General features: G+C 35.4%; 1 protein-coding gene across 2 annotated transcripts in view; it reads right to left on the bottom strand.

Annotated features, from left to right (window-relative positions):
- Positions 1-12,691, bottom strand: part of LOC112048070 (uncharacterized) — a 129,737-nt gene that overhangs the window by 14,139 nt on the left and 102,907 nt on the right. For both annotated transcript variants that reach the window (XM_052884122.1, XM_052884123.1), the window contains one exon: positions 5,202-5,265. In XM_052884122.1, the coding sequence (XP_052740082.1) occupies positions 5,202-5,265 (64 nt within the window). The remainder of the gene's footprint in view (positions 1-5,201; positions 5,266-12,691) is intronic.

Here is a 12,691-nt window from a genome sequence, read left to right as displayed (position 1 = left end):
AATAGAATTGTTTCTATGCATACGTTTGTGATTGTGTATATTTTAAGATTGACATTTAAACCTTTTTATGGTAATTAAGAATTGTCAGTTTCATCTAGCCAAAGTCGCGGGCGTTCAAATAATTAGGTTCAGAAATTGAACCTATTTGTCTTATCAAACCCACACATACACACTAATGCACACCACACTAGATTACAAAAAAATAGTAATTCTTTTAAGGGCAATTGCATACGTTTTTATAATAAACTACCACATGAAGCCACTGGAATGTCACTCAAAAAGTTTAAACTGTTTATAAAACGCAAGCTTAAAGTCTTATTATAGTGTTAATGAGTATTTAAATGATAAAAAAGCTTGGTGTTGAACTGTATTATACGACTGTGTGCTTAGTTTTAAATAAGTTTGTAAAATGGTGATAAATAAAAAAAAACCTTGGCTGAGTTTGTTGTGGGCTCTTCTCGGATCAAGGCGCGTTTGGAACCCTCGTAACTTTAATTTAAAGTTTTCGAATGATTATTATCACCATTATCTTAATTTTAATATTATTACCTGACGTTTCGAAAGAGCTTGTAAACTAAGCCTATTTGAAATAAATGAATTTTGACTTTTACAAAGAAGTACCATAATCCAATTTTATAACATTTACAATGAACCAGGTACCTACTATATTTTGATAACAATAATTGATCTATTAATATAATTTGTAGCTCCCGCTAAATGTGGCACCACACTAAACTATTAAGCTCATCCAATTCCACCAAGCGAGATTCCATATAACCTAACAATGGAGTTATGACAATAGCACTAGAACGGTGAAAGTTTTACGACAAAGTGTTTAGTGCCTAAAGCCTAATGCAACAAATATGTGAAATTCTCAAAATTCCTCATAGAGACGTCAATTCAAATTACAATTGGTATAAAGGAAAAGACTTGAGAATAACTTTTAGATGTAGTAATAGTTAACAGTTATGAAATTATAGTCTAAGAGGCAATCTGGAGGCTTCGGCAGTGACTATATAAATATTACAAAAAAAAAATAATAAAAAATATTCAACTTCAAAAATATAAAACCTACCGATTAAACTAAAAAGCGACAAATAACATAATATTTTGTTCTACGGTGTTCGATGATACGCTATAGGTAGTCACCCTTACAATTTTTGAAGGTTACCCTCGATCTCTCCAGGATCCCATCATCAGATCTTGACATAATGACTGTTCAGACCTTGTAAATGTAGTTGCCGAGTCGCATACTAGATGGCGTTGTGTTATTTCGCGGTGAGTGATCAATGACAGTGGGACCACCTCAGTAGTCCAATAGTCCACCAAATCGATCCAGTAGTCTTTCAGTAATTGAGTACCATACAAAAAAAACAACTTTCAGGTTTTATAAAATGACAAAATGTACTTATATACTTTCAGACGATTAACCATTTATCAAAACGGATTACGAATGTAAAAATGAATATTAATTTTATTTCAACATAGATACATTAATCTATCAGACAAACCTTTATAATTTTATGCAGATTACACATCTCGCTTTACGCTAATTATCACAAAACGGGAAGCATTAGCATGATAAGAGCTGCTAATGGTGTTACATCACAGGATTATGCTAAATTGCTAACATCGAGATATCAACAAAATGAGCTCGCCATAAAAAAGAAAGTCGATAACATTTCTTACAGCCGAAGTCATATTTTTCTAATTAATCACTTGGTTTTTCTCGTAGTTTTGCTTAACAAGATTACGGTTCCATATTAATTAGCTGAGTAATTTATTATAATATGCATTATTTATTTTTAAAAAGGTTTTAATTTTAGTATGAGAAAATATTTCTCAAATATATTGGCGATGTAAAATGTATGGGACTGATAGATTTTGATCACGTGACCTGTCGCTAGCAAATGTCATTCCCATACAATTTTCTATAGCGTTTGCGATCGTAGAAAGAGAATCGTCTACAGGGCTACAGGCCCAGGTCACACTAACATTTAAAAATTAAAAATTAAAAAGTTTACTCTAGTAAAAAAAAATAATACTATATAAGTAATATAAGTATATAATATAAGTAATATAATACACTAGTAAATGTAAAAAAATACTGCTTTGAAAATAAGTAGACAGTAACCTTATCTCATAAACATAATCAATTAACTCGCTCATTTATACAATCCACGTAATTTGTTTTATATTGCTACTGAAATACCACTATTGTAATTATGTTTCTAGATTTTATCTATTCATATTATTTTTTGACAGCGGTTACATAGGGCTGTCACAGTTTTTCGCAAAAATGTATAGCATACTTATAGTTTAATTTAATTTATACTTAATTATATTATTTAGCCCCAAAGTAAGCGTACTTACTATTTCTATTTACTATATACTATTATACTATTATAGGGGTTTTTATTTTATATATTTTTAAAAACTTTACATACATACTTAATATATAATGTAGAAATACACCCAGACACTGAATAACACCCATGCTAATCATAAAATTATTTTCCAGTTGTGGGATTCGAACCCACGGCCGTCTATGCAGAAAGCAGGGTCACTACTTCATCTTACATAAGTTAGGCCATCGATTTGATTGAACAGTAAATTAATAAAAAAAAATATAAGATAACTTTAAAGGGTCGAACGTAAGGCCAATCGGATAATTAATCCAAAGTTTTGTTGTTTAATTTTGAACTATTTTGTAAACATGTTTTTTTACTTAAATTTACATACGGACATGTAAAATATTTAAGTATTTTCTTTTTATCGTGATAGTAAATTCGACTATCGACTACTATCATTTTAAATTATGGTCCTGCGACATTAAATTGTTGGACAAAATCTTCATTACGTCAAGAAAAGATACGGTCAAAAGTTAGTGTTAAATAAACAAAATTTGGCAACCCTAGTTTCGTAACTCTAATTGCAAGATTGATGCAACAAGTAATTACATGTAGTAAGAAAAGAAAGGTACTTAATCTTGTATTAAAAAGAAACAATAATCATCATGGTTAATTGATGCATTGTTTGGGTGCGACGAAGCGACGTGTTAGCGCATACGAAAGGTTCTGGATTCGATTTCCGACTTAGCAACGGCTAAATGGACATTTTAAAACCTGATTGAAATTCAATTATTTTAAAATAAATTTATTTCAAGTAAGCTTAGTATATAGTCCAGTATAGTCCAGGTTTTATTTGGGGAAAAAACCCTACTTAGCTGAATTTTTGAATATACCTTAATTACGGTGTTATTATGAAAATGTGAAAAATCTAAAAAGCGCTTTAATCCGAAAACGGTTAATTTTACAAAAAACTGCAGGAAACATTTTTTTGTAGAAAATTTTATGAGGAATAATTTTTATAATGACCTCTATTGACCTCCGAGCAATAGGTCTATTATATAATTATAAAGTCGTTTATAAAACATCTTATGTACCTATATAATATACCCAAAGTTAACTACCGTTAATTAGTATTAGAAGATGCAGAAAAGCAATGCGCCCGATAGAACGCTACCAGACGCGGTAGAACAAAAGAAATTGTGGCTTGCACGTAATGGTGCGTGTACGCGATCGAATAAGCCCCGGATTTATATTTAGCTAGATACCACAAGATATCCACCAACGCCTGCCCGAGCTAAACGCCTATATTCCGCGTTTTTTATTGTGTCCTACATTTTGTAAAAACTATAATAAAATTTGTTTACTTCTGTAGTATAACATCACAATCGAGGCTGAGCCTTTTGTAGGACTGCCCAACTTTGTGTCAACTTCTATCGTGTCATCATCGTAGCATCGCATCACCAAAACACACTGAAATGTACTTTCTGAAATTTCTTGGAAAATCAAGGCAAGGAAACTATTTAAAATTTATAGCTTTAATGATCCATTGAGACATTATCCTTCTCTTTCGATCAAAATAAATCCTGACTGAGTTTGCTGTGGGCTCTTCGCGGACCAAGGTGCGTTCCCTCCTAACTTTAAATTTGTTTTCGACTTTATTTATCAGCATAATATAACACAACGTTTGAAAAGTACCTACTTGTTAACTAAGACTATATCAAACAAATTAATTTTGAAATATCAGCGGTGTCTAGCTAATTACAAGTCCGTGGTGTAGGTGCCTGGCGCGAGTCGCACGCTCTCGATTTCAATATCTCCTGCAGTGTTGCCGCATTTCGACACGCTATCGGTAATCCAATGAAATTTGTGTTGGGAAGTGAAAATTGTTGGTGTCGCGCACGCTGGTGCGTTGGCTCGTGCGTTGAAGTATGCGTTGTATGTTGCGTTATAGGACGTGTTGAGATGAGGGTTGCGTTGAAAATTACGTTGATTGTGTTGAAGGGTTACGTTGAACGTTATGTTGAAAGATGTGCTGCGAGTCATAGGCTAGCACTTGGCTGCAATCACGCAAGAATGTAAAGATTTTTTTATTCTTTGACAAGTTAGGTTTCATTTACACGAGCAGCAACTGCTACCGACGACTGCAGTCGACTGTCGTTGCCTGCCGTGGACTGCCGCCAACTGATATCGGTTGCTGTCATTGATAGCAGTTGCCAGCTGCCGTTGGCAACGTGCTGCTCGTGTCAATGAAACCTTAGCCTTTGAATGCGATCACACCTGATGTTAAGTGATCATACAGTTTAAAATGGAAGCGGGTTTACTTGGAAGAGGCACAAGTTTATTCTATCCGTATCTCCGACTGTCTACTCAACATCGTACCGAAACACTTGGCGGTACGTCTTTGCCGGTAGAGTGGTACTTAGTCACGGCCGATGCCTACCAGCAAACTGGACCAACAGCCAATTTAGAAATTATAAAATCCTTAAATCGGCCGAGCTGGGAGTCGAACCTAGGACCTCTCTGTTGAAAACCATTTACTACCAACTGCACCAGATGCAGCCTTCGTAGAGTTACGTTTGTCTAAAAGGTGTGTATTCACTTCATTTAACTTCACACAACTTATTTCTTGATTTAAAGATACTCATATTATGGTTCGCTAAAAAACCGCGAGGAACGCGATGCGAGGAACTAAAACGTAAATAAAAAAATTGTTACGTTGGTGACAGTTCCCGAATCCTGAGGCACAAAAAGTTTTTAGAGTCAACTGATCATAAATATTCACAGGGATACCCACTTTCTTTAAAAACGAATAATAATTAAAAAAAAAATACCTATTTAAGTTATATTTACCTTAGATACGGGTTCTTCGCTCCAGCCCCCACAATTAGCCATCCCGTCTACAAGAGTCAGCTCACTGTAACAAATAAAAAGAAAAGTAAGTAAACATTTCTTACATAGCTAAATGCATCACGATATTGTGTCTCTAAGAATTCAAAACTGGAATTCTTAGACAAAACTAGTTTTTTTATAATTGGTGTTTTCAACTTATCACGTGCGAAAAGTATTGATAAAAATCCTGGATACTTATAAATGTAGCAAACCAAACATTATTACGCTCGTAGGCGGCACCATGTTGTAAACAAACTACTCATGTAACATGGTGTCGCTTCTAAACGGCCTAGTAAGCTGCACCATTACTTATTTTTAAGTATCATCATCATCATTAGCAACCCATATTCGGATCAGTGCTGAGCTCGAGTCTCCTCTCAGGATGAACGGTGTTAGGCCAATAATCCACCACGCTGGCCCAATGCGGATTGGCAGACTTCACACACGTAGAGAATTGAGAAAATTCTTAGGTATGTAGGTTGTTTCATCCTCGACATCCTCACGATGTTTTCCTTCACCGTCGAATCCACACCCTCCGGAATTGGAGGCAGAGGAGGCAGAGGCTATCACGGCTCCATTTATTTTTATAAGTATACGGCATCTATTATACGTATGCTGCACCCCACAGTAAGTACCTAGTAATTTGCAAGCTCCTTAGGTAAGTAGCTCATTTAAGTAGCATATTTTTCTGTGTAAACATAGTTGGATGTAACCTTCCAAACTAAACAAGTTTTGGAATGAAAAGGAACTTTATGAAGTTGATTTTTCATAATTTTAGAGGTATTATTCGTAAATGAGCTTATTCTATTTGTAGTTAATGTGGACACCATGTTTTCCAATCCTTTAGATGTCATACAATAATGTATGGCTCACAATCCTGTGGAAGCGGGAACCATAAACCGAGTGCGCCGGCGAAGTCGTGCGGGTACCGTAATACTATAAAATGTTTAATGCGACACAAATATAATACAATGTTCGTGAGAGCACGTCGGGTAGTCTTTGTATGCGCGCCGCACAGAATATAATATGGTTGACGACTAAAGCCGGGTTTATATTTATCTGACGTGTCGTGTCGAGATGTGTTATCGCCGCGTTGCGACTTGCGGAACGGACAGTTTTAATGTGCTCGTGGCGTTCGAGCCGTCCACATCTCGTTGTGGACGTTGTGTACTTAATTCTTTATGGGTTACTTGGGATAGGCGGGGAGAGTGACTTGATTGGAAAAGGGGAGTGTTTGTTAACAGTCAAAGGCGCCTTTAACCCTACACACAACGTTCACAAGTGCGTGACTTCACTCAAGGTCATTCTCTGCCATTCTAGGGTCTTATTTTGGTTACAGTTTGATTTGTTAATTAAGTTATCACAAATGTTGTGAATCATTTGTTCGACATTAGTTTTCTTATTTTTAATCTTTTCTGAGTCTGCTAAAATATGGTAACGTTTACACTTATGTGTTTCTGTGATGAGCCGTGATAGCCCAGTGGATATGACCTCTGCCTACGATTCCGGGTGTGGTTTCGCATCCAACCAACTTCAGTTGTGTGCATTTAAAAAAAAAAATTCTCTGAGTGTGCGAAGTCTGCTAAACCACATTGCAAGTATTATTTATTATTATGCAAGTATTATTGCAAGTATTATTTAGTATTACATTATTGGTACATGATGCAAGTTTCTGTGTATAAGTGTGTATGTTTGTTCCTTTTTTAAGCTGCGACTACTGAGGCAATTTGGGCAAAATTTGAAATGAAAATAGATTTTACTCGGGATTAACAGAGGCTTTATCATAACTTCTCACCCGGAAAAATCCATGGTTCCCGCAGAAATTCAGTGCAGACCAAGTCCTTAGTGTCCTCTAGTAAACCATTAAAAATCTTGGAAATAAAATGCACTTTAAACTAGGTATTTGGTTTTCTAAAACCAAAATTCATGTAAAATGTGTAACTATAACCAAAAAAACTTAGCCGAGTTAGTTGTGGGCTCTACAAGGCGTGATTGCAACCCTCGTAGCTTCAATATTGATCATATTACACAGTAGGTACTTTGTAATATGATTTTGTTAGAGCCCATAGAACCTGTATATACATATTTGATTATTATGTGGCTTAGATTAAAAGTAGCTAAGATTTGAAAATGGAATTTCTGATGTTTGTTTAAAATGCAATTTCAGATTAACGGTAGCCTTCAATTGAAAACAGTGGATATTGAAATATCGCATTAATATAACAAAGCCGATGGTGGTACTGTTCGAAGGCTCGGTCCGTTACACGAACGTGACCTACCGCACGCCGTACTGTGACTCAAACATTATACTTATGATTATTCGAAAGAAAGAAAGATTTTTTTTTGTTTTTTTTTTTTAATTTTAAGGAATGAACCATAAGCCATGATCGCCCAGTGGATATGACTTCTGCCTCCGATTTCGGAGGGTATGGGTTCGAATCCGTTCCATCTTTTCGTTTGTTTGCATTTTCAGAAATTAAATATCACGTGTGTCTCAAACGGTGAAGGAAAAACATCATAAACCTGCATAGCAGAGAATTTTCTTCGTTATCTACGTGTGTGAGAACTCCTCTCATTCTAAGAGGAGAATTGTGCTCAATAGTGAGCCGAAAATGGGTTGCTAATGATGATGATAATTTGCTGCATACATTTTTAAATATGAGCAATATTCCCATTTACCATCCAACTAGTTGGGAAAGACTATTATTAGGTGGGTCATTATCATCTACCCAATGTATGTATGTTATACATTTTGATTGATGTTGATTATTGATTTGTTTGTTTGTTACAAATAAGCTGCAATACTACTAGACCGATTAAAAAAAATCTTTCACTAACAGAAAACTAAAACTACATATTATAACTACATAATTTGTCCCCGTATTTTTCACATTTTTCACGGGAATATGATCTTTATGATCTCTTTTTCTCTTGCCGTTTGGTTATTGCGCAGGCGTCGACTACGTTCCAAATACAAAATAACTGAATCTATACTAATATATAAAGCTGAAGAGTTTGCGTTTGATTGAACGCGCTAATCTCAGGAACTACTGGTCCGATATGAAAAATTCTTTCAGTGTTAGATAGCCCATTTATCGAGGAAGGCTATAGGCTATATATTATTCCCATTTTCCTACATGAACGGGAACCACACGGGTAAAACCGCGCGGCGTCAGCTAGTGTCTATATAGAAGCGAAGATATGCGACCTTCTTGTTCACCACAAGGCAATTGGTCAAGTTCATTGACATTAGTTATTTATATCTCTGTGGTAAACGGCCTTAGAACTTGTGTCCAAGAAAACGCTGAAAACTGTAAATCTATCCCGTTGACAATGAGGCAGTAAACAGCGCGATTAACAACTTCATTTGTAGGGGAACTCATAAAAGTTGTACTTCGCTTTATGGCTCCATTAGTTTCACAGCTACGTACTGGCTTGTTAGGGTAATCGCCCACTAGACAGAATGTGAGCTAAGGCACATAATTTGTAAGTAATGTAACTTGTTACTAGAGCTCATCATCATTAATACATGCAGGCATATGCTATACCTACTTGTAAAGGTAGGTTTATGCGTTTAGAACCACTAAACTTCTGTAATGTTTGTTGTTGGATTTATTTTATTAATGTTTGTAATGATCCCTACTGGGCGATATTTGTATAGGGTTTTTTTTTATTCTTTACAAGTTAGCCCTTGACTACAATCTCACCTGATGGTAAGTGATGATGCAGTCTAAGATGGAAGCGGGCTAACTTGTTAGGAGGAGGATGAAAATCCAGACTACTTTCGGTTTCTACACGACATCGTACCGCTAAATCGCTTGGCGGTACGTCTTTGTCGGTAGGGTGGTAACTAGACACGGCCGAAGCCTCCCACCAGCCAGACCTGGACAAATTAAGAAAACCTCAATCGACCCAGCCGGGGATCGAACCCAGGACCTCCGTTTTGTAAATCTACCGCGCATACCACTGCGCCACGGAGGCCGTCAAACAAGTAAGGTCAAAACTCTGTAAATTTTGAGTTTGAGAATTTGTTATTAAGATAGTGTAGTGACAGATCTTTGATTTTGTTTAAATTCTTATTACAAAATACATATGTGTGTAAATAAATTATTTGTATGTCTTTAATTTTTATTAAATTTCCCAACTGGTTCCTAAAAACAGTTTATTTATTCACTATAGTAGAGAAAGAAAAAAAATATGTGACCAAAATGTAGCCTGTAATGTACTTTTACCATGTTACTCGCTAATAATGTTGCTTTCAATTGGTGAAAGAGTTTTTCAAATAGATACACTAGTTTTTGAGTTTATTCGTTACATGCATACAAATTTTACCTCTTCATAAGTCATCTGGTAATCCTAAATCGTAGTTACAATTATTCCTATCAAGCAGCCGTTTTGAAAGCATATTCAATTGAAACCAATTTAAGTATAATAAATACCCTTTCAGAGAGGAGACTCGAGCTCAGCAGTGAGCCGAATATGGGTTGAAATGATGATGATGATGATGATGATGATAAATACGGGCTGGCGCTCATTTGTTGCGCGAAGGATCAGCCAGTATTCTTGCCACCATTCCACGTGAACAAGATTTGTATAGTTATTAGAATAAGTTAGCTTAAGTTCCTTATTGTATTCTTTCTCAATAAAAAAAAGAAAGTATATTAATCTCAGTAATTACTCTTTTACTATGTGACCATTTCACAATTAACAATACATTAATGCACTATCTATAATATGTTTAAATGAAAGCCGAGGTGCAAATGAGGCGTCGTTAACTATAGATGAGCATTAAGAAACATGGACGTATCCATAAAATGTAATGAGACTAACGCATTGCTTTGTACTAAATACAGGCTCAAACTGTGTACATATGATCCGTGAATATGTACAATGAAGATTGAAGACATTTGTAAAAAACGAGAATATAAATAAGTAAAGTGTTTACGTAGCATAAACAAATACTGTAACCTTAAGTATAAGTATGTATATCTTTTAAATTACATCACAGATTTTAATGTTTTTTTCATCAATAGATAGAAAGGTATAGAAAAGCAAGTCGTTGTTTAGAATTTATACACGGACGAAGTCACGGGTGCCCGTTAGTTAAGTAAAAATATTATATTTATGTTAAACCTATTATTTTTTTTTAAACGTCACCTTAAAAAATAACAGGTGTTAAGCCATATTTAAGATTTTGCAATATTGGATTGGAAATAACGTCATCTAGCTAACCATAGAAACCAAAAAAATATTAATTATAATAATAGTAAAGCCTTTATTTCCAATAATATATTAATTTTGAACATGTCAATTTCAATTCTAAATGTAAAATGTTTTGTCAGAAAAATTCTTCGTCATTTTGAATATTAGTCTAAAAAAAAATATTTCTATATGTCAGTGCTTTATATTAATTAATTATTGGAACGACCATTTGTGACCTTTTCCATCCTTCTCCATGTATCTTTATCTCTCAAAACAAAATTACGAATCGGATAACTGTTTTAAAATTTAGTTACAACATTCCTAAATAAACAAACAAACTTACATATAAATAAAAGCTTGTAAAAATTTGGCCGCACCGTAGAAAATGGTTTTCTAGTAGGTGAGCAAACACCTTTATATATCCGTGACTAGCGAAGCTTGCAGTAAACTTTCATAGCACGAGCCCAAATAGCCCAATAGAACTTCCACACGGAACTTCCAGCAGTTAGGAATTTTGTTATATTTCCTTCAAAATTATGTGGTAAATGCATATAGTAATTACATATGTAAACGTATAAATTAGAACGTTTACAAAAGCGAGCTTATCGGTTTTGTATTAAAAATTAATTAAGGAAATTATTATTGTATACGACTTTTTTTTAAATATTAATTAACGATCTATAGATTATATGATATTTTTCGATCTTTATAAAATGTTACATTAATACTACGTACCTATCTATATAAACTACATATTATAAAAAATAATAAAAAAGGAAATATACTAAATTTAAATTATATCTAAAGACTCAGGCGTCGTAGAATTCGTCCGAATTGATTTTCATTGGTAAAGTGCTCAGAAGGCTGGCAGTATTGCCACGTTGTATGGCAATACGAATTCTCTGGCCTAAATATAGGCCAGCCTTCTGGTCATGGGAGGCGTCGATTAAACGCTTTGCAATTTACGAATACGAATTATTGGATTAGCTATTTTCAACCAAAAGATATATCTAAGTTCGATCTCAAAAAATTACAAATAGCAAATACAAAAGTATGTATGTGATACCGCGTTAAGAAATCATAAACAATCATTGACGCCAGGCTTCTATCCATATAGATATAGGAGAGGAGATATGGAACTTAGACCCACCATGTTGCTCTAACGTGGGTTGGCGGACGGACCTTTTCCTTTTTCATTACAAGTTAGCCCTTAGGTGCTTAGGGTTTAGGAATGAGGTACGGGTGTAACACCACTGACTTCCGGATTGAAAATTTCGAAGAAAGAAAAATTCAGTATCTCATAGCCCGACCCAGAAGTCGAACCCGTGATTCGAAACCACATTGTCTAACCACTGGGCCAACGTGGTAGATGCGGATATAATAATAAACAATAATATTTGCCGGGAATGGCTTCCGGTCATCCGTCGGTATCAGAAGTGGGATGGATACATTCCTTTATTACGGTTGTAAAAAACATTATTGTCGGTTTCTCGCTTGACCCAATGAATGTGACGTCAGCGCATCGTAAGTGCAGTAAGTGATTTCTGTTTATTGCATATTGTAGCACTAGACGCACCTTATTGAGTAAGTTATACATAAGGGGTTCTGTATTTCACATGTGTCGGTCAACCCTAGGTGGACTGATAACATTAAGAGAGTCGCAGAGATTTGCTGTATGCAGGTGGCTCAGGACCGTGATGTTTGGAAGTCCCTACAAAAGGCCTATGTCCAGCAGTGGACGTTAATCAGCTGATATGATGAGGATTATTGGTTGAAATTTGGAATAAAGAAAACTTTTGGAAGAGAAAAAATTGAATTCCACACGGACGAAATAGCGGGCGCCCACTAGTGCCATATAAGACTGCATCGTCACTCAACATCAGGTTTTATCGCAGTCTCGGCGCGTTAACTTGTAAATGAAAAACAAAGCCAATAACAGTCATCAAATCTGTCAAGTGACTCGCACAAATCGTTTACTTGCGGTGTGTGTCGCAGTGTGCAATCACCATTAGCCGCGACGCTATACCGTTGTAGCCGCTGGCTCGGACCGTTCAAATCGTACACCATTACCTCCACTCAATTCGATATATTTATTTATAGCTTTTGATTACCAGTAATTTGCCACTGTTTTTTGCTTCTTAAGTGTGAATGAGGAAAAGCGATTTACTTCGCCACTGCTAAGTTGGTTCATTGGTTAGCCAATGTGGCATTGGATCTCGGGGAATCGGTGTCGAGTCCTGGGTAGGTTT

The sequence above is a fragment of the Bicyclus anynana genome, chromosome 11 (genome assembly GCF_947172395.1).
Source record: "Bicyclus anynana chromosome 11, ilBicAnyn1.1, whole genome shotgun sequence".
NCBI classification, from domain to species: Eukaryota; Metazoa; Arthropoda; class Insecta; order Lepidoptera; family Nymphalidae; genus Bicyclus; species Bicyclus anynana.
Note: the sequence above shows the minus strand (reverse complement) of the source record. Positions and strands in the feature narration are given on the sequence as shown.